The following is a 20,604-nucleotide window of genomic DNA, read 5'->3' on the forward strand; positions in this document are numbered from 1 at the left end:
GGTAATAAAGATTCACATTTGCCTCGTTTTGGCTCCCGGCACGTGGATCCCCGTCCTGGGCTCCATGGGTATTCGCTTCCTTCCGATTCATCTCCAGTTATGCAACATGCCCTTCGTGACGGAGAGAAGCCACATCTTAAAAATAATCGGAAGCAGCTCCGCGGCGCCGACTCCTCGTGCGCCTGGGCTAGCAGAGCAGGCGCGCGCTCCCCCTCACGCCCCGAAGGGCCGGAACTTGGCAGGTTTGTCCCCAAAATGAGCAGTGTGGGGGTCGGGCCGTGTGCTCGCTCTCGCGGTTGGTTTGCAGAGCGCTCCAGCCCGGTGCCGTGGCGGTGCCGCGCGGCCCGGCCGTGGCAGCAGCCGGACACCTCCTGGAAAGGCAGAACCGGGGCAGGTTTGTCCATAACGGGCAGCTCCGAGGTGCTAACGCTGCCGTCCTGGCCCCGGCGCGGCCCGCGGGAGCAGAGCAGCTGCTCCCTGCTGGAAGCAGCGGGAAGATCCGCTCATCCGCGCGGGATCCGCGCGCCGCCCTCCTGCGATCCTGCTGCAAGGGGCGGCCTGGGAGCGGGGGCTCGGTGGAGCCCCCGGATCAGGGTCTCCCCGCGAGCCGCCCCGGGTGCTGGTGCTGGCGCAGCCCTGGATGCCGGAGCAGCCCTGGGTGCCGGAGCAGCCCCGGGTGCCGGAGCAGCCCCGGGTGCCGGAGCAGCCCTGGGTGCCGGAGCAGCCCTGGATGCCGGAGCAGCCCCGGGTGCCGGAGCAGCCCTGGATGCCGGAGCAGCCCTGGGTGCCGGAGCAGCCCCGCGTGCCGGAGCAGCCCTGGGTGCCGGAGCAGCCCCGGGTGCCGGAGCAGCCCTGGGTGCCGGAGCAGCCCCGCGTGCCGGAGCAGCCCTGGGTGCCGGAGCAGCCCCGGGTGCTGGAGCAGCCCTGGGTGCCGGAGCAGCCCCGCATGCCGGAGCAGCCCCGGATGCTGGAGCAGCCCCGGGTGCCGGAGCAGCCCTGGGTGCCGGAGCAGCCCCGGGTGCCGGAGCAGCCCTGGGTGCAGGAGCAGCCCTGGGTGCCAGAGCAGCCCTGGGTGCCGGAGCAGCCCCGCATGCCGGAGCAGCCCCGGATGCCGGAGCAGCCCCGCGTGCCGGAGCAGCCCCGCGTGCCGGAGCAGCCCCGGGTGCCGGAGCAGCCCCGGATGCTGGAGCAGCCCCGGGTGCCGGAGCAGCCCCGGGTGCCGGAGCAGCCCTGGATGCCGGAGCAGCCCTGGGTGCCGGAGCAGCCCCGGGTGCTGGAGCAGCCCTGGGTGCCGGAGCAGCCCCGTGCCAGGGTGCCGCTGCGCCCCGTCCGTCCCGCCTCCCCATGGGAGCCCCGGCCGTGTGGGGCTGGCCGGAGCGTGCGCTGCCCTCAGCATCCCACCCGCCCGCTGCTGATCCCGTTCCCTTTTCCTCCCCATTCCCCCCATTAATGGGGAGGAATTCCTTCGCCCCCCGCTCACGGCCTGGGAAGGGGCACAGCGGTGTCCCCTTGGTGGCAGGGGGCCAGGCTGGGGCAGGTGTGATGAGTTTGGGCTCAGCTCGGCCGGCTGGGGAGCAGCTGCACGCTCAGGTGCGCTGGGTCAGGCCTTGAGGAGCCGCTTTAGGAGGTCTGTGAGGAGCAGGGCAGGGTTTGTCCTGGCTGGAGCTGCAGGCCCTGCTGCAGGGGTGGCTCTGCTGAGGAGAGGGACAGGGGGCGGCGGTGGCACCTGGCTGGAGATTCCCAGTGTCAGGTAAGGCCAAAATCACCTGTGCAGGAGTCCTGCTTGTCGCCACGTGCCTTGCGGCCGGGCAAGGGAGCTGGAAGTGCCACTGAGCGTCACTAGTGGTGACGCTCTCCTGTGCCATGAGGAAAGGGTTTTCTGTGCTTGGGACGGAGCGGAGAGCGCGGAGCCGGCACAGCGCTGCCGCGGCCCTGCTCATGGCTGCTCCTGCGCGCGCCGCCCCGGCTGCAGCGCTGTGGCTGCTGCATTAATTGCAGCCTGGGTTTCTGGCACTGTTCACCCAGCGCCTTGCCTGTGCCCTCTCCTGCTGTCACACAGGGTCTGAAGGCGCAATCCCAGCGGGAGCGCAGCTGGCACGCTCCAGCACGTGAGCCGCACGGACGGGTCGGAGAGAGGAGCGGGCTCCACCACTGACACAGATCTGGCTGGGAAAAGGCAGAACATGGAGCGCAGGGCAGGGATGCTGGCGAGGAGGCTGGCGGTGCCGCATGCAGAGCTGCCTCGAACAAGTGGCAGCAGCGGAAGGCAGCGTTGCAGGCGGGGTGGTTTTTTTTTCTTTTTCCCCTTCTCCACGAGTGCCGCTTCCTTGGAAGCCGCTTTGTTTCGTGCTCGCGCTGCAGAGGCGCCTGCAGTAAAACCCGGTGTTGGTGTCTTTGCTCTTGGGGAGCGCGGGGTTCGCTCGCCGGAGCGCGCGGCAGGGACAGGCTTCGCGCGAGGCTGCGGCGCAGGCTGCGATCCGGGGGAGGCATCCGGGCTCGGCGAGGGCGAGACGGAGCCCGCAGCCAGCAAAGCAGCAAGAATCACCCTCAAAACCCAACAACCGCCTAGAAAGCTGCAGCTTAAGGACCTGCTTGCATATATGCATAATGTACCCATACATATATTTATATATGTGCTTTCTTTTTCCTCTTGCCTCTAGAAAACATCTTGTGGGGAGTAGTAAAGTGAAATGAGACTTTTGAAGCAGTGGGCAGGGGACAGTGAGGACAATCTTTATTACGGGTTAGACCCTGAGAGCACCTTCCATCCCCGATCTGAAATCTGGAGGTGCCTCAGCTCACCCTGCTGAGTCGGCAGTTTCAGCTGCGTTGGAGTGTCGGAGCGCCTTGGGCTTTGCCGTTCCCAAAATCCGGGCCTTGTTTGGGCACAGATGGATTGGGTACCAAAAGGGCGAGGTGCAAACATTCTTCATGCGAGAAAGCACCGGTCAGCGGCTCAAAATAAGTGTTCCCCGGCCTGGATGATTAATTCTGCTGCATGCGCTGAACAGCCCGTGCTGGCCACGTGCAGCCCTCTGCACAGAGCAGCTGCTTCTTGCCATACTATATTTCCCTCCAACTACTTGTCTGGCTCTTTACTTAATAAAGATGAAGAGAGACAATAAAAATATTCATTAAAAAGAAAATATGTATAAAAGATGAAGTGCTGCTTGTAGAGTCTGCTGGCTTCGTCCATTGAGCATTGCTTCTCCTGAGACCTTAGTGGCAGGTCCTAGTGGGGGGACCCGGCTTGGGGAATGCTGTTAATGCTTGGGCTGATGGAGAGGTGGGCAGTGCTGTCTGTGTCACCTGTGGCATATTTCTGCTCACTAAAATGGCCTTAATAGCACCTGCTTGTGAGGGTGAAGGTGCTAATGCAGTGCAACTGGGAACACCTGTGCAAGGGACAAGACACTTGTGTCCCCACAGCACCCACAGCTGCTGCTGCTGGAGGACAGAGACCAGGCTTGGCTGCCAAACTGCTGTTTAACAGCACTGAGCGATGCTCAGGAGCGGCCGGCTCTGCCCTCCCGGGCTGCGATGCCCAGCATGAAACGTGTGGGTTCTTCCAAGGCATGAGAGAGCTCTGTGTCTTGTTGTGATTTATCCTCCAGTGCGGAGCCAGCTGCCTATATGGGTTCAATCTATAGCTCCTCGAGCTGATAGAAATATTATCCTGTCTTATTAAAATCACCCACAGCTACTGCAGCTGTATGTCAACAGCGAGGCAGATCGCAGTGTGCGCTCGCAGGATGGGAGCCTCTGCATTGATGCGGTCTGCAACCCGCCTCCTGCTAAAGCTGTTGCAGCTGCAGGTTTTCCCCCCTTACGACTTAATGTGGCTCCTGTACTGGCTGCACCGATCACCCATGTCAAGCCTCTCCTCCAAGCTCCCTGGCTGGTGGGAGATGCTCCTTGTGATGTTTCTGCTAGGGATGCAGTGGGATGCAGTGGCAGATCCGCTCCAGGTTCATGTTCCCTGTGGGCTCCAGTTCTCCCCTGGCTGTGGTGCATGAGAATGTTCTCTGAGATGGGAAACTTTGTAGAGTCTCATTTGTGATGTGTAGCCCTTTATAGGGCAGGTATCCTTTAAAGGGGGTTGCTTCCAGTTCTACCAAAGAACATCGCTCTAGAAAATGTCCCCAATAAACAAAATGAGCCACGCATAATTAAAATGGAGGCAGCACATAATCTGGTAACCCACTTACAGGCTCAAACCTTTAAAAAACCCTGTTTGCTCCCAATCCATTTAACTAACCCGCATGCAGCACAAAGGCTCTGCCCTCGCTGGGTGCAAAGGAAGTGGATCAAAAGCAACTGTGACTGGGTTGTGTGTGGCACTGAGGAAACTGCTTCATCTGAGGATGCACCTTACACGTGCAGATGCACTGGGGACCTTTCCAGGAATCATGTTGGGATGGTGGCCCAGCTCCCTGCTGCTGGGATGAGCTGGCAGGAGACGGAGCAGGCACCTGTGTGTGGCCCTATGTGGGCCCTCCTGCAGCAGATGCTTTGGCAGGAATGGAGAGATGCCAAGGATTAGCCAAGCTTTGTCTCCCCATGAGCGCATGCAAGTGTTCCCACTGACTTCCTGAGCTTTTTTCTGGCCATGGTGAGTGTAGGGCTGTTGGCCTGCAGTGTCCTCCTTCCCTAAGCGCCATCTTTTAGCACCTGGTTCTGGTAGCTTTGGGTTGAGGGGCTCCTATAAGAACAGCCTGCAGGAGCAGGGTCCATGGGGAGAGTGGGGAGGCTGTTTTTAAAGCTGCAAGAAGACTTAAACAGTAAGAACTCAGGTGGGTTGGGGTGGCGGGGGCTCTGTCACGCCGTGGGGACAGGAGCACCCCCGCAGCTGCAGGGTGCGGGGCCAGCGGACGCTCCTGCAGCCAGCCCGGGTGCAGGGCGCGGGGCCGGGGGCGGCGGGGCCGGGTCCCGCTGCCCCCCGCCCGGTCACCGCCGTCGGGGCCGGCGCCGCCGCGACGGGGCCTCGCGCCGGCAGAGGGAGCTCCGGCCGCGTCCTGCGGAGGGGGGGCCCGGCCGGCCGGTTCCCCCCTCCGGGCCGGGCGGGGATGCGAGGTCGGGGGCTGCGGTCAGGGACCCTCCTCAGCGAAGGCTGCCCCGGAGGCGGAGACCCTCACCCGGGTGTCAGGCCTGGGGGGCGGCGTTCGCGGGGCAGGTGCCCCGGGGGCTGGGGCAGGGTACGAGCCGCTCTGCGGAGCCCGGCAGCCTCGTCCTGCTGGGGGAAGGGAGCGGAGCGACAGGGGGAGCCCCTGGAAGCCCCGTCCGGGCAGCGGGGCGAGGGGCCGGGCAGGGCTCGCGGGGGCCGGGCTCGGCGCGTGCCTTGTCCCCGGGCACGGAGCAGGGCCCCGGGGCGGCGCCCCCCTGCAAGGGCCGGGGAGGGGGTCTCCGATCCCCCTCCGCACCGGGGCTTTGCGGCCCCCCCGCCCCCGGGTTGCCGTGCTCGGTGCAGCGGGCCCGGCTCCAAGCAGCAAATCTGCCCCGCGCCGCCTCCCCCGGCGCTGCGGGTCCCGGTCCCCGTCCCCAAAACGCGGCGATGCCGGGGCTGGGGGGATCGGGGTGCGCCCCGTCCAGCCCCGCCGCCCCGGGGGGAACCCCCCTCCAGCTGTGCTCACCCCCGCCTTGAGTGACAGCCGCGGCGGCCAATGGGGCGGCGCGGAGGGGCCGGGGGCGAGGCCCCATTGGCGGCCGCGGGGAGGAGGAGCCGGGACTCGAAGTTGGAGCGAGGGCTCCAGCTGTGCGGAGCATCCTCCGCGCCGGGGCAGATGTCGGGGCGCCCCGGGGGCGGGCGGAGCCTCTAGGGCGGCCCTGCCCGACGGCAGCGGGGGCCGCTCCGCGGCTCGGGCCCCCGGGAGGCGACGGCGAGGAGGAGCCACGGAGCCCGCGGCCGGGCGGCGCGGAGGGGCGGCCCGCGCAGCCCCGCATGCCGGCGGGGGGCTAGGAGGCGGCTCGCCCGCCCGCCGGGGCCCCGCGCAGCCCCGGCGCCGAAGCCGCCCCCGCCGCCCGCCCCCCGGCATGGCCGTGGCCCGCTAGTCGCCCCCCGGCTCGCCCCCCTCACCCCGGCTCGCTCCCCTCGCCCCCTCCCGGGGCCGCCGGCCGGAGGATGGACGAGGATGGACCGCGAGCGGCCGAGGAGGAGCCGGAGCCGGGCAGAGCCAAGACTTTCGTCCGCCTTAATGACCTGTCCGGGGCCGGGGGCGGCCCGGGGCCGGGGGACAGGGACGCGGGCAGCGGCGGCTCGGAGGCGGAGGCGCTGCCCTACCCGGCGCTCGCCCCCGTCGTCTTCTTCTACCTGAGCCAGGAGAGCCGCCCGCGGAGCTGGTGCCTGCGGCTCGTGTGTAACCCATATCCTTTGCAGGTGGCCAGGTAAGCCCCGCGGGCCCCCGCCCCAAAGCGGGGGGGACGACCGGGCTGCTCTGCTGCTGGGAGGAAGGAAACGGGTTTTGCCCCCCGCCTCGATCCTGAGGCTCTGCTCGCCCCCACTCTGCTGCTCCAGCAGCTCCAGGAAGTTTTATGGGCAGTTGCCGGGGTCCCTGGAGCCGGGGGGGTGGGGAGGGTAAAACGCCCTGGCCTGCGGTGTGGGGTGGTACCCATCCCCCCCGGGCATGGGGCAGCTAGGACAGGCCCCCCCTCACTTCTCCCCGTGCTTTGTTGCTCCCCTGGGGACATCTCCAGTGTCCCTCTTCCTCCAGACACGGTGAGGGACCCCAACCCTTCCCCTGCTTCTCACTCACTCTGTTTTTTAGGCTCAGTTTTTAGCGGGGGGTGGTTAAGGAGGGCGCAGTCCGGGGGAAAGAGCAGCATGGCGAGGAGGGGCGTTGCTTTGCTGCTTGTCTCCTGGATCCCAAAACAATCCCTGGCGTGCAAGGCTGCGGGAAGGCCCCGCTCGCGGCTGCCACCCGGGGATGCTCCGTGCTGGGGGGTCTGGGCGCCCGGGGCACCACGCGAGGCCGGGGGCTCCGGGGACCCCGTGCACTTGGGGGCGCACGGCCGCCCCGGCTCCCTCCTGCGCCGCCCGGGACTGCAGCTCGGCTGCACCCGCCAAGTTGCAGCTCCCCGCGAGAAGACAATAGAAAAATCACTTTGTGCCGCGGTCTCGGAGCCTCGCGAACCTCCTTCGGAGTTGAGTTGCCACCAGCTCTCGCTTCGTGGCACTGCGAGGGCTTCGCCGTGCCCGAGCTCCGCTTGCGCCCACGATTCACAAAAAGCAAAAACCCCAAATGCCTAAATGCAGCGAAAGGCAGCCCCGTGGCTTCCCGCAGGGGCTGGTGCAGGGGAGGCGGCCCCCGCCGGGCGTAGGAGAAGTTACCGGATCCCTGCGGCGGTGGCGGCTCTTGTGCACAAGGCAGCGGAGCGCAGACGGGAAACAGCCCCACATCTGGAGCAGGGAGCCCGTGGGAACGGGAGGACACGTTCCGTGGGGCTGCGGGAGCCCGCGCGCGTCCTCCCCTTTGGGTGCCAGGACTGCACCCGGGATGGGGCTGGTGCAGCGAGGCTCTGCTGGAGTTGGGAGTGTTGTTTTGCCAGAGCTTCAGCACTGATTTTGCTGAGAAACAGCCCATCTCCTTTCCTAAAATGTCCCCCAGGAGGGAAAAACCAAGATTTTGCTTCCCAGGCCTGAGTCCTCCCAGCAGTTCCCCCACATTTTGGTAGCAGCTCAGAGCTGCGTTTACTTAAGCATCTGAGGAAATGTTAAAACTTTCTGAAGCCGTTCTGGTCTGGAAAGAGGTATTAATGACAGGCTGCAAATTAGTGCATTCTTATTAATGTTATATACTATTGATAATTGATTCAAAAGTTTTCCTGTCTTTCTTCCCCTTCCTAATGATGCAGCTGGGAAGCAGGTGTTAACACCTGCACCTTTTTAAGTGTTTTGAGTAAACAACACTCCTGAATAATGGCTCGAAATGCGTCTTCCCGTGCGAGCAGGTGAATTTTGGTCCTTGGGAAGCGAGTGGCGTTTGGGGGGTCTCCCCTGGCGCCACTTCCATCGCGGAGCGCGTGTCGGGGCGCAGCCCTGGGAGCTCCATCTTTCCTTGCCGCTCGTTTTCGGCTTGCTCCCGACGGAGGCAGGAGCTCGGGGGCCGCAGGGGAGGCTGCCGTGTGTCTGCGCGCTGCTCTGCTTAGAGGGTCACTGACCCAGAATCGGGAGAGCTTATTTAATGATAATTAAAAGAAGTGGGGGGGGCGTAATTGAGGCTACATCTGGAAAGGAGGCTGCTGGCGGCATCCTCGCTGCATCCCAGCGCCCAAGCTGCCAGCTCGCTCATCCCTCCCTGTTGGGAGAAGCGACTCGTAGCGCGCGGTTACGTCTCGGGCATCGCGACCCTGCGCTAGCGACAAGGCGGGATAATCGCGCCGGTGACGAGGGCCGGGGTCGCTGGCGCCGTCCTGCCCCGTCCCCCGCGTTGGCAGCGGGCGCCTCGCTCTGCCCTTCCCCGCCGTTTCCCGTTTGGTGGATGGGAGGATAGATGCGGGGATCCCCTGGGACCGTGGATCCCGCTGCCTTCCCGCTGTGTCCGTGCATCCCGCCTCCGGTCCCAGCGGGTCGAGGCCGCCAGGGGCTTCGTGGGCAGAGGAGCGGGGCCGGTGTCCGGGACCCCCACGGCCGCCGCTTGTGCGACCCGAGCCGGGGAGGCCGGAGGAGGGCTCGGGAGGCGCGCGGCGTTCCGCAGGGATGCGCTGTTCCCGGAGAGGGGATTCGTCAGGCTTCTCCCTGACAGTTGAATTCAAAGCATCTCCTGGCTGGGCCACAGAGGCTCCTCGGCCGCTTGGAGCGGAGGCAGCTGGGAGACCTTGCTGAACTCCCTTCCCTGATCCCTCCGTGCTAGCAAAAAGCCACGAGCTTTGTCCTGATCCAGAAAGTGAATGCTCCAAAGCCTGAGATCTTGGGTTTTTAACCCCAAAGCCGCATCCATCCTGCAGAGCTGGCTTTGCCAGTGCATCGTGCTGGTCTCTGGAGGGCCAGCACGGCCAGGCCGTGTCGGTCTCATGCGGTGGCTCATTCCCAGCGAGCGTCCCCGGGACCCTGCGCGGATGATCCCAGTGGGACGTGCTTCCTGCCCACAACTTCCCCATGGCTCTGTGTGTCCAGGAGCATTTGGACACAGTTCAGATGTGTCCTCGTTGCCTGGGATAGAATCCTGGAGCGGGAGGCGCAGCCCCAGCCGAGCTTTCCAGGGCAGGATCAGAGCGCTGAGCTCGCGTCTGCGGCGGGGAGGACGGAGGCCGGTTCTGTGGCTTCCCCTTGTAGAACAAAAGCCCTGGAGGACTCGGAGGATGAAGGGCTGCAGCCGGGTCTGTGCCAGGCTGCTCCTCTGTTTTCCTGCGCGGTGCGGAGTGGTGGAGGAGCAGAGCAGAGAGGGGCTGAGGCTTTGTGTGGAGAGCTCCAATTGGGAAAGCAGAGGTGTAGGTAAAGGGAGCTGTGATCCCTGCTGTAGGACTGATGTCAGCCTCTCCCCTGCGCGGCTCCCCGCAGCTTGCAAGGGGTCACCAGAAAGTGCCAATGGGAGAGAGGCCCTAAACTAGGGAAAATTCCCTCTTTTTCCCCTCAGGGTGCTAGCAGAAGGGCAAGACTGGGGCTGATAGGAGTGTTCCCATCTCGCTGAGCCCTTGGAGCTGGGGATGAAACACCAGGAAAAACCAGCTCCGGGCAGGACCGTGTCTCTCCCGGGGCCGCTGCTGCGATGAGCTGGAAGCCGCTTGCGCTCGGGCCGTGTTCCCCCCTAACCCGGGGGTTCCAGCCCTTGTGCCGCCCTCGCGCTGTGTCCCGGGCCAGCGCAGCCCGGCGAGGCCGGCGGCTCCATCCCGATCCGGGCCGCACGGGCTGGCGGCGGCACCGGCGCCGCTCCGCGCGGGTGAGCGCGCTCTGCGTGCCGGAGACTTTTTTTTTATTCCCTTTATTTTTTTTCTTTAAGGAGATTCTTTTGTGAAATCCCCCTTCCAGGCTGTTGTGTCACATCTGGAAGTTTGTGTAGGAGTTTATCCAAGCGCCGGAGCGCGCGGCAGCTTTTTCTCATTTGGCGCTGGCAGGCTGGCACGGGGCGGGAGCGGGAGCCGCCTGCCAAGGGGAGCCTGGAGCCGGGAGCCCTAATCACTTCCAGAAGTTTTCTCTTTCCCTCTCTTCCTTTCGTCCTCGCCCGCGCGCTCCTGCGCCGTGGTTATGTCATCCCTGCCATCCCTGTGTCCCCAGCCCGCCTGGGGCCTCCGTTTTCCTCGGAGATGGGTCCGGGAAGGTTCCTCGACTCCGTGTAGGAAATCCGGAACATGGGATCCTCTGTGAGGCAAACGCGGCCGCCTCCAGGGCCTGCTTTCAATTTTGGGGAGGAGAGTGCGAGGCGGGGATCGCCACGCAGGATCGCGGCGGGGATCGAGGCAGGGATCGAGGCAGGGATCGCTGCGCGGGATCGAGGCGGGGATCGAGGCGGGGATCGCTGGGTGGGATCGAGGCGGGGATCGAGGCGGGGATCGCTGGGTGGGATCGAGGCGGGGATCGCTGCGCGGGATCGAGGCGGGGATCGAGGCGGGGATTGAGGCAGGGATTGAGGCAGGGATTGAGGCAGGGATCGAGGCAGGGATCGAGGCAGGGATCGAGGCAGGGATCGCTGCGCGGGATCGAGGCAGGGATCGAGGCAGGGATCGAGGCAGGGATCGAGGCAGGGATCGAGGCAGGGATCGAGGCGGGGATCGAGGCAGGGATCGAGGCGGGGATCGAGGCGGGGATCGAGGCGGGGATCGCCGCGCGGGATCGACGCGGGGATCGCCTTGCGGGATCGAGGCAGGGATCGAGGCGGGGATCGAGGCGGGGATCGCCGCGCGGGATCGAGGCGGGGATCGAGGCGGGGATCGCGGCGGGGATCGCGGCGCGGGATCGAGGCGGGGATCGCTGCGCGGGATCGAGGCGGGGATCGCTGCGCGGGATCGAGGCAGGGATCGAGGCAGGGATCGCTGCGGGGATCGAGGCAGGGATCGCCACGCGGGATCGCTGCTTGCGGCTCGCCCGGGCGCCGTCGCCTCTCCTGCCCCTCGGGCCGTTCCTGACCCTCTGGATCTGGGCTCTGCTTTCCAGCCACCTCCTGTTCCGGTGCCTTCGTCTCTTGCTCCAGGAGCGACGCGCTCCGATGCTTCCTGCCCTCTCCGGGAGCGCCGCGGCCGCTCTGGAAATGCCTGGGATTTTATGATGCTTAGGAAATTTTGTTCTCTCTTTCTCCCCCACCCCCTGCAGATGTCTTGGCATTTGCTGCAAAATCTCTCTCCCAGTTTTGCTCCAAGCGCCGCTCGGCTCTTTCGCTTTCCGTGCAGGGACCTGAGCCTCCACCGCGGCCTCCCGCAGCAACCCGCTTCCCTCCCCTTTCCTGGAAGGGAGCAAATCCCTCTGCCAAAGCAGGGTCTCCCCATGGCTCACTTGCTCCTATGAATCCAGTCTCCTCCGTACCGGAGCGTGGGTGAGAGGCTTGGGATCCCCCCAGCCCCTGAGCTCCCACGGGGCGGCAGAGGCTGCACCCGGTGCTTTTTCATCTAATATTTTCCACTTATTTTCAAAGCAGGTTAAGAGCCCCCCGCGCAGCAGCGCGTAGCAGCTCGGGAGGGCTTTGAGGCCTCGCTGTGGTTTGGAGGATGCTGAGCATCCCGGTTAACCGGGAGGCCGCAGCGCGCGTGGGCTCCACCCCACGGCGTTCCCGGCCTCATCCGCCTCCGGAGCGTCGCCGTCCCCGCGGGGACACGTCCCCGTGAGCCCGGGGGCTTCCCCAGCCCGGCGCGTTTGGCTCCGTGCGCGGCCCTTGGCCTCTCACCCGCACGGGGGGATGAAAAGGAGGAAATTCTCATGGTTTTATATAACGGAGTGACTAAGAACCGCTGGTGCCGTGGATGTGCTCACATCTGCTTCCTAGCCTTGGAGCACATGGAAAAAAAAGCACATTTTTCGGCTTGGATATTTGCGGAGAGGAGATTTCGGGCTGTGCTCGCGCTCCTTGATGACTTACCCAGTGCTGTTCTGGGAACGCGCTGTCGGCGAGTCAGGAATTGTGCCGGAGCGCGCGGCGGGAATGCCAGGGCTCCGAATGTGACCCGGGCCTCCCCCTCGGCTCTCGGGTCTTGGAGCAGAGCATCCGCGCAGCCGTTCCAAGCGATCGGGCACTGTGGCAGAGCCTCGGGATGCCCTCGAGCCCCGTGGCTGGGATGGGGGCTTGGCAGGGCCTCTGCCAGCCCCACAGAGGAGCTTTCGTGTCCCGACGGCTCCGGCTTTGGGGCCTGTGGGATTTCCCGTGATCCATACCGAAATCAGGCCGGGTTTGACCCTCCTCCTCCGGGATTGTTGGCCACCCTTCCTGGCTCCGGAGCACTGCAAAGCGGAGCAGGCCCCTGCCCGAGTGGCGAGTGGGGCTCTTTAATGATTGGGAACCGACGCGTTCGGTGGATAAAGCTGCCTTTGGAAGGGCAGGGCTCACCCCCAGCCTGGAATTTCGGGTGCCAAAGCATTTATTTTGCATGAAGCTGCCAGCCACGCGATGCAAATATAGCCGTTAATCGTGAATAAGGTTCATTTTTAGCTCGGGGTTGAGACTAGAGGCGGGAGGAACGCGGCTACCTTGGGCCGGGGGCGGGTGAGCGCAGCCGCCTCCGAGGATGCTCCAGGCATCCGCTGCATCCCGGCTGCTGCTCCGAAGGAGACTGAATCCGGCAGCCCGGTCCTGCCTCAGCCCTGAGGTCTGTAGGAAGCTTGAAAATGTTTCCTTTGCTGTGGGTTGAATGCGCCTTTCAAATGCATTTGATGCGCTGCGCTTTAAGCAGCCTCTGCTTCAACCTTATCCACTAATAGCATGGAATAAAAAAAATCCCATCCGGGTTTTAGGTGCCCGAGCTTGTGCAAGGCACACGGTGCCATTCAATCCACACCTTGCTCCCTTCGTAGCCTGGGTGTAGTAATTCCTCCTTAAGTGGAGGAAATCGAAGCCCCAGTAAGAATGATAAATAACGGGGCCCTGGTGCTCCAGTGAATTAATGCTTATTTGGGCTGACAGGGAGGAGAGGAATTAAATTAACATCTGACTTGTAACTGCTACTGTACGTGGTTATTGACTTATCTTTCTTTGGAGGAACATAAATATGTCCCGGGATAAACCCCCGGGAGCGGATGCTGCTCCGGGTTGCGGCGCGGGTCTCGCGGATGCTGCTCCGAAGAGAGCTGGCGCATCCAGGGTCGGTCCCTCCGTGTGCCGCTCGGGATGGGTTTGTGCTTCACTGCAGGCAGCCGGGGTGAATCCTGCAGGTCTCCCGGACGCAAATGGATCTGTTCGTAATCCCGCGGGTGGCTCCTTTCCGAAGGAAGCAAGACCTATTGGATCAGAGCTCGACCTTCACTCGAAGCCCAGCGCGGGGCTGAGGCTCCAGGTGGGGCGAGGACACCCCAAAAGGGCTGGGGGCACCTCTGGGGTAGCTGGAGGGGAGGTGGCACCGGATCGGGCCATGGATGAGACGTCGCCGCCGAGGTGGCAGAGCCGCCCGCCCCACGGCGCAAGCGATCCGTGTGGATCCTTAAAACACGTGCGGAGCGCGGCCCCGGGCCTGCTGCGCCGGCATCCGTGTGCCCGCGCTCCCGTCCCCTGCCAGCACCGCGTCCTTGCTGAGGCCCTTCCCACGGGGAATCCCTGGCTGCGGCTGCTGTCCCTGCCCTTCCCGGGAATGCTGTCATCCCAGCTTCGTGGCGGCTCTGTTTGGCTCCGTGTCCCCGCCAGCCCCGGGCAGATGCAGAGCAGCCGCTTTGCCTGGGAGCAAGCGCGGCTTCCCGAGATGAAAGGCAGGGAAGGAGGCCAAGGAAGGAGTTTCCCTCTCCGAGCGCTTCCTGGCGCATCGGCTCACTCTGCTCTCCCGCCCTGCGGCATCCCGTCCCTCTGGGAATGTCCCGTGCGCCGTGTCCCTGCAGCGGGGTTGCCCAGCATTAGGAGCTTCGGCCCCAGGGATCATTCCCGGCTCGGAATCAGGGGGCTGGAGCTGGACCAGGACTGAGTGCCTGGGGATATGGGACAGACCCAGTGTGGGCATCCTGTGCATCTTGCTGGAGCCACCGGGCTTTGGGAAGCTCCCGATTTGGGGACATCATGGGCCAAACTGGACCACAAACAGCCTCACCCCGGTGCCAGGATACGCCCAGGTCTCTCCAGCGCTGTTTCCTATCGGATGAAGCTCCTTGTGCTGCTGCATCCCCACTGCCAATCCAGTGTGGGGTCGGAAACCCCTTTCCGCGGTTTGGACCGGCCCCAACCTCCGTTTGTGCGCTGGAATCTGGGGGTTTATTCCTGGGATGCTGCAGGAAGCTGAGGGTTGCACTGCGGGAGCAGCTCCAGGGTGTCTCCTGGGCCCCGTCCTGCTCCGGAGCTGCGTGTCCTGCAGAAGCCGCTGGGCAGCTCTTCACCACGCACCGGAGCTGGTCCTTGCTGTTGCTCCATCCTCCTCAAAAGGGAGGAAAAAAAAATCCATCTTCTGGCCTCCCTAAAATGTGTCACTCTTCACACCCACCTTCATCATCTCCCTCTCTTCCCCAGGTCCCTCCCGCCTGCCTCCCATGGCCTCTCTGCAGCACTGAGCTCCGCGGGGCTCAAATCTGCTTTTTGAAACACGCTCCGGGCTGGGACCCTGGCAAATGGGAGACCCTCTCCCTGCGCCTGCTCCTCGTGTGGGGCCAGGGCAGCAGCTGCAGAGGCCCCAACATCCTGCCTCTTCTGGCTGATTAAAATCTTAAATTCTTCCTTTTTTTATTCTTTTTTGACAAGATTAGGGTTTTCTGTGCCGCGCCACCGAGTCTCTATGGCAACAGCTGAAGGCGACTTTTTGCTGAAGCGCCTTTTTCCTTTGCGGAGGGGACGAGGCCGGCACGGGCGCGCGGCCGAGCCGCGTGGCTCCAAGCGCTCCGGTCCCTGCGGACGTGGGAGACGCCCGGGCTCCCGCTGGGCGCGCGGGCCGGGATGCGGGGCTGGGAGGCGCAAGGAAAACGCGAATCCTGCAGGAAAAGTCTCGCAGAGTTTAATGGCAAGGAAACCAGCTGAGCTATATTGGAACATAATAGGCTTTCAGAGCAATTTTTAGAATCCTGTAGCGCAGGTCTTTCTAGAAGGAAACCTTCCAATTTAATAATGTGTTATATTCCTATATATTGTATTTAAATCATCCTATAGTATCGTGTGGGAGGAATCTAGTTTTTTCCTGGGGGGGCAATGCACCTTTCTATGTGTTTTCAGTTGTGGTGCTTTTTCCTTTATATTTGGTCCATTGGAGTTAAGTGAAAAATTATATCCTTCCTAGAAAAAAAGTTCCCCAAGTGAGTAGGAAATAATGTATTTAATTTAAGTTTTAAAAAGCCCAGGTATTATAAGCATGGGTTTGTGTGGCCTGTGCCAAGTGGTGCCTGCTGCTTGTCCCGAAGGTACTGTGGGTTACTGCCGTTACCGCTGAGCTGAGGCCTTTGGGGCAAAATAATTTACCTTTTTTTAGCATTTTGTGCAATCATGATGTTTTCCTGCCTGGCAGTGAGTGGTTTTGGCTGCGGTTTCCCTCTGCGTGGCGCGAGGGCTCATCCTTGGTGAAGGGACAATGGATGCTCCATGGCGTCCCGCGGCGCTCCTGCCTGGGAAGCGTTGGGATGCAGCGATGCCCGTCGTGGCGGGGGGGCTGTCGCCCTGGCCCTCGCAGGGACAACCGGTGGCCCCTGCTGTCCCCCGAGGAGGCCGGGAGCCTCTGAATAGCCATGGCAACTCCTCAGCCCCGCGTGGTGACAGCCCTGCGGTCTCCGTGGCAACGCAAGGACCATCGCGTAGCAACGTGCGCCTCCCGTCCCCATGGCAACTGCCTGGGTAGCGCCGGAGCCACCGCAGCATCTTCCCTGGGGACCGGGGCTCGTCCCCAGGTGACCCGCGCGCGGGGGGGCCGCGGCCGCCCCGTCCCTCCGGACCGGCCCGCGAGTCGGGATGCTGCGGGAGCAGCCTGGGCGCAGCTGGGACGGGGCTCATGCAGTGCCGGAAAGCGGGAATTTTCCACTTTCCCGGCCCTGTGGCAGGACCGCAGTGTCCTGGGACACGGAGGAGCAGGGGGCTGCACGGCAGCCCCTGCAGTGTCAGCAGGGGACGATCACAGCAGATCCAGCTGCTTTTCTTCTCCCAACGTTGTCCATCAGCAGGCGGACAGTCTTAGGAATTCCTTCATCTGCAGCTGCTGCCAGTGCAAAACTGAGGGTGTTTTGGCCTCCCTTTCCCGTTGTTGCAAACCTACCACGAAAACTGCATTGCACAGATAGGTAGGAGCATGGCTGGGTGCTCTAAGCGTTCCTTTAAATTGCTCCAGCAGATGCATGGAGTTGCTTTGGGAAGGTTTGCAGATCGTCTTTTGTTGTTTTTTAAGACTGTAGCCTGAGCTCGTTAATGCACATTTAAATATATATTTATCATCTTCCAGGGTAACCTGTTTCACTTTTCCTCTGGCTGCTGCTCAAGCTGCCCTGGGTTGGGGCTTCCAAGTCTATCCGAGGCTCCCTGGCTTCGTGCAGGGCTCCAGCTCTGACTTCACTCAAGCGCTCGTAAAATGAGACCGCGAGGCTCCAGAACGTTAGATGCTTTAAAAAGTGTTACCGGAGGCTTAACCATGTCCTGGCACAAGGCTGCGGCCAAGAGCAGGGCTCGTGCGTGCACCCGAAACACAGTTCTTGCCCGGGGAATTTGGGTCGTTGGAGAAAATTCATGGGCCCTCCTATCCAGGGCAGCTCCTTTTTCCTGGAAATCTGAGCCTGCGCTACAACATTGGCCTCTCCTGGGGGAGGAGGGGGGGAAGAAAGGAGTAAAATCTGCTTCTGCTTTTTTCTTTCTGATGCTCAGCCAGGATGGGGGAACTCGGCCGCGTCTTGGACCCGACGGGTTCATTTTCCATCCTGAGGGTGTTTTTGGCCGTGCTCCGCAGCAAGGGGAGAGTCGGGCACGCTGCTATTTCCACCTTCCCGTCGTGTTTCCAGGTTAGGAATCCAGGACGCTCCCGAACCCGCAGGAGGCGGCGGCGGTGGGGGGCGATGCCACAAAACCCGCGCGTGCTCCGGGGTTATTTATGGAGCGCTTTGGCCCTGTGCTTGCTACCTTTCCTTCCCACCTGCCCACGGCCCTGCGGTGCCTCCACCCGGAGAAGCGCCTGCAAGCAGGGAAGGGGACGGGGCTGCGGCAGCCCCTGGGATGCTCCGGATGATCCCGCTGCTCTGTCCGCCTACCTGGCCTCGCTGTCCTCCCCTGGGACACGGTGCCGCGCCGGTCCCCGCGCTGGGTTTGCGAAGCCGCTCGGCTGCTTCCTGGCTCCTTTCCACCAGCCCTGACCTTCCTGCTGCTCGTGCAGACAGTTTTTGTATTTGATTTCTTAAAAAATATGTACGCGCGTATAAATATTGCATCTTGGCAGCCGCGGCTCCTCCACACCTGCTGTTTACCCAGGCTCATGGGGGGTGGTAGCGTGACAGCCGCTGCGTCCCCAGGGCCTCACCAACCCTGCGGAGCTGGTGGGAATGGGCAGAGCCATTCCCAGGATGCTCAGGTGCGTTTGGGGCTTGGGATTGTCCCGGCGGGCCGGGATCCTTGGAGAGCATCTTGGGATGAACGTGGCGTCATGGCCACGCTGTGTGACGGGGGCAGAGCGGGCACCGGGGCCGTGCGGCTTGGTGGCCCCCGGCTACTACGAGTCACCAGGGCTGCAGGGACCCTCAGGGAGCAGCTGCTGCTGCCCTCAATCCCCAGAGCTGTTTTCCCATCCCAGACTTGCCCTCGGAGGAGCAGGAAGGGCCTGGTGGCCGCTGGGTTACAATCCTGAGAACACATCGCGGAGCCACCATCGCTCCCGGGGGAGCCGCAAGGGAAATCTTGGAAAGCAGCTGAAAAAGGGGAAGAAAGCGCCGAGCACGAGAGCCAGCGCATGAGCATGGGCTGCTTTGAACTCGCCGCTTGTTTCCTATGGGTCCTTCCCCATTTCCCAGTCGCTGCCGTTCCTGCAGCAAAAAGGATCCCACGGGGCAAGCAAGTGCGGAACAAGCGGATAGCGACCAAGCAGACCCGGCTGACAAAAACCTCTTTAAAAAGCACTGCGATTCCTGGCCCGTCCTTCCACAGCTGATGCCTTTTCCATCCCGGTGCTTGGCTTTGTGTCCCAGCACCGCGGGGTTTCCTGGCTCATGATCTTCCCCGAGCAAAGGCCGAGGCTCCATAGGGCTCCTCTCCCTGGGAGCCTTGTCCCCACGCAGGGTAATGAAACGTTAAGGGTTTTGCCTCCCTGTTCTTCCAGGCTGTTTCCATGCGTGCTCTGGAAGCGGTGAGCGGAGGCTGGGCGCGAGGACGAGCGGGACGTCTCTGTTGCCCTGCTCAGAAGCGGTTTTTGCTGTCCCAGGGGCGCAGGGGCTGTTGCTCCTCCTGCGCCGTCGGTTCCTCCCACGCGTCTTCCCGCTCTGCGCTGGGAGCCCTTCTCCCGCTCGGATCCTTCCTTCCCTCACCCTTTCAGCTGGGGGTGCTGAGCCGCTTCCGAGGGCTCGGTCCCATGATCTGGAGGCTCCAGATCACATCCCTAGGGCAGTTTCTGGATGCGGATGCAAGGAGAGGCCAGACTTCCTTGGGAAATGTCACGCTGCCCTTGCCCTGCTCCCACTGCCTTCCCTGCGAGCCCTTTCCCCTCTCCTTGTGGATGTTCCTGGAGCCTCCCAGCCCCAGGGCCATGTGCTGCATATTTAATTCCCTGGCCTTTCCCTGCGGGTCAGGCCTTTCTCTGGATGTCCTCCAAGCTTTCCGGTTGTGTCTTGGAAAAGACAAGCAGCGAAGTTTGCCCCAGCTGGAGCAGCAGGGCTGGCGGAAGAGGCAAGCGACAGACCTGGGAGATATTTATAATGCGGCCAGAACATTAAAAATAACAGGGATTTATGTGCTGGAAGCCACTTCCGAGGGTTGGGAGCAGCCGACATGGGGGACCCCGGCCCAGCGGCTGCTTTGATGGGGCTGCGGCCCTTTGCGGGATTCCCACGCCGGCATTCCGGCCAGGGGCAACATCTGGAGCTGCTCGGCAGCGCGGGGGGAACCGGGAACGCAGAGGCAGCGGTTGGAGAAGGCAGGACGAGGACGAGCCCCCTCGGGCCCCTGTTCTGCCCCTGCAGCCTTCTCCTCCTGCAGAGCAGCACCAGGGCCCACGAGCATCTCCCACGGGTGTTCCCGGGATGCAGGAAGGTCCGTGTTACTGTCCCGGCGCTCCAGGCCGCCTGGGGCTCCGTGAGCTCCCGCCTGCTGCGGCTGGAAGCCGTTCCCAGGGCTCGTGCGGACGCGTCTTCCAGCGCCGATGTCTGATCCTGCTTCGGCGCGAGCCCCTTCCCTGGGGACGCTCCCGCTCCGCTTGCTCTGCAGCAGCCGCTGACCTTTCCCGTGTTTGCCGGCCGTGCCGGGTGGGCGCCGAGCTCCGGCGCTAACGCTGCCGTGTCCTTCCGCTCCGGAACCGTCTCTGGTAAAACCTGGCGTCCTGCGCGTCTGCGGTGACTCCTGCTTTTCCTTTTCTCCTGGCTTCTCTGGCCCCTTCCCTAGGACCCGATTGTATTTTAGTTCCCGAGTGTGAATGGAACTTGATGGTGCGCTGGGCAGAGGAGGAGGAGGAGGGTGGCCTTTCCCCAGGCCCTTGCACCACAATCCCGGTTATTCGGGCTCTCCATGTGCCGCTATTCCCTCCTCCTTGAGGGCAGCCTGGTGCATTTCCCTGGGAGCTGGGAGAGAAGCCAACGATAGGGCAGCAGCTTTGGTGACGTTTCTAGCCTGGCAAAATGGAGAGCAGAAATCAGAGACTAGATTTGGAGAATCCTGTGAGAATTCAGGTGGCTCCTGGTAGCTACACGGTGTATAAACCCTGTGGGATCCATCCTGGCACATCCCACCTCCTTTCTCCTCCCAGCAAGCCCAACTGCAGCGGGAGCCGGAGCCGCCGCGACGGGAACTCGCTCATGTTCCTCTTGGCGAAGGCTCCCTCGAAAGAACTCGAGGGCAAAACGGAACGGGGTCACGGAAGGGTTTAATTCAGTGCAGTGTCCTTCAAGGGAAAGAAAAGTCAGACGAGAAGTTTTAAACATTTTATAAAAATATCCACATGTGCTCAGTGCAAAACTCACCGTCTTTACCTAATTTAGAAAATGACTTTATATGGAGAAATATTTAACACTGCTCCATGGAGGGGAAGAATAATGAATACGTCTGTACCAAGCCGTGCTGTCATCTGAAGATCTCAAAGTGCTTCTGAGAGGGTTGGCAAGAAATAATTGTTCTTCCTTTCACTGGTTTTAGAAACTGAGGCATGGGATGAGAAAGCCATAAAAGTGCAACTTTCATGGCTAATTTTAGCCATCTGAAATCCATATCTAAGCACCTAAATAAATGACCTGATTTTAATAGACTCCTGGTCAAGTCTCTGGGGTGAGACCTGGGATAAGTCTGGCTCTGCAGGTTTGCAAAGGTGGCCCGGGTCTCGAGGGGGAGCTGCCTCCCTTGCCTTAATTTGGCACCACCGCTGTGAGGCCTGATGAGACCAGAGAGACCAGAAGATGATAAGAGA

At 62.5% G+C, this 20,604-nt stretch overlaps 1 protein-coding gene across 1 annotated transcript in view; it reads left to right on the forward strand.

The window, feature by feature from the left end:
* Window positions 1–6,113: 6,113 nt before the first annotated feature.
* Window positions 6,114–20,604, forward strand: part of CACNA1G (calcium voltage-gated channel subunit alpha1 G) — a 115,987-nt gene continuing 101,496 nt past the window's right edge. Inside the window, exon 1 of the mRNA XM_088538173.1 lies at window positions 6,114–6,360. Coding sequence (XP_088394299.1) covers window positions 6,119–6,360 — 242 coding nt within the window. The 5' untranslated portion in view covers window positions 6,114–6,118. The remainder of the gene's footprint in view (window positions 6,361–20,604) is intronic.

This window comes from Tinamus guttatus, unplaced genomic scaffold, assembly GCF_059628265.1.
Source record: "Tinamus guttatus ecotype Peru unplaced genomic scaffold, ASM5962826v1 Tinamus_guttatus_pri_ptg000045l, whole genome shotgun sequence".
In the NCBI taxonomy this organism is placed as follows: Eukaryota; Metazoa; Chordata; class Aves; order Tinamiformes; family Tinamidae; genus Tinamus; species Tinamus guttatus.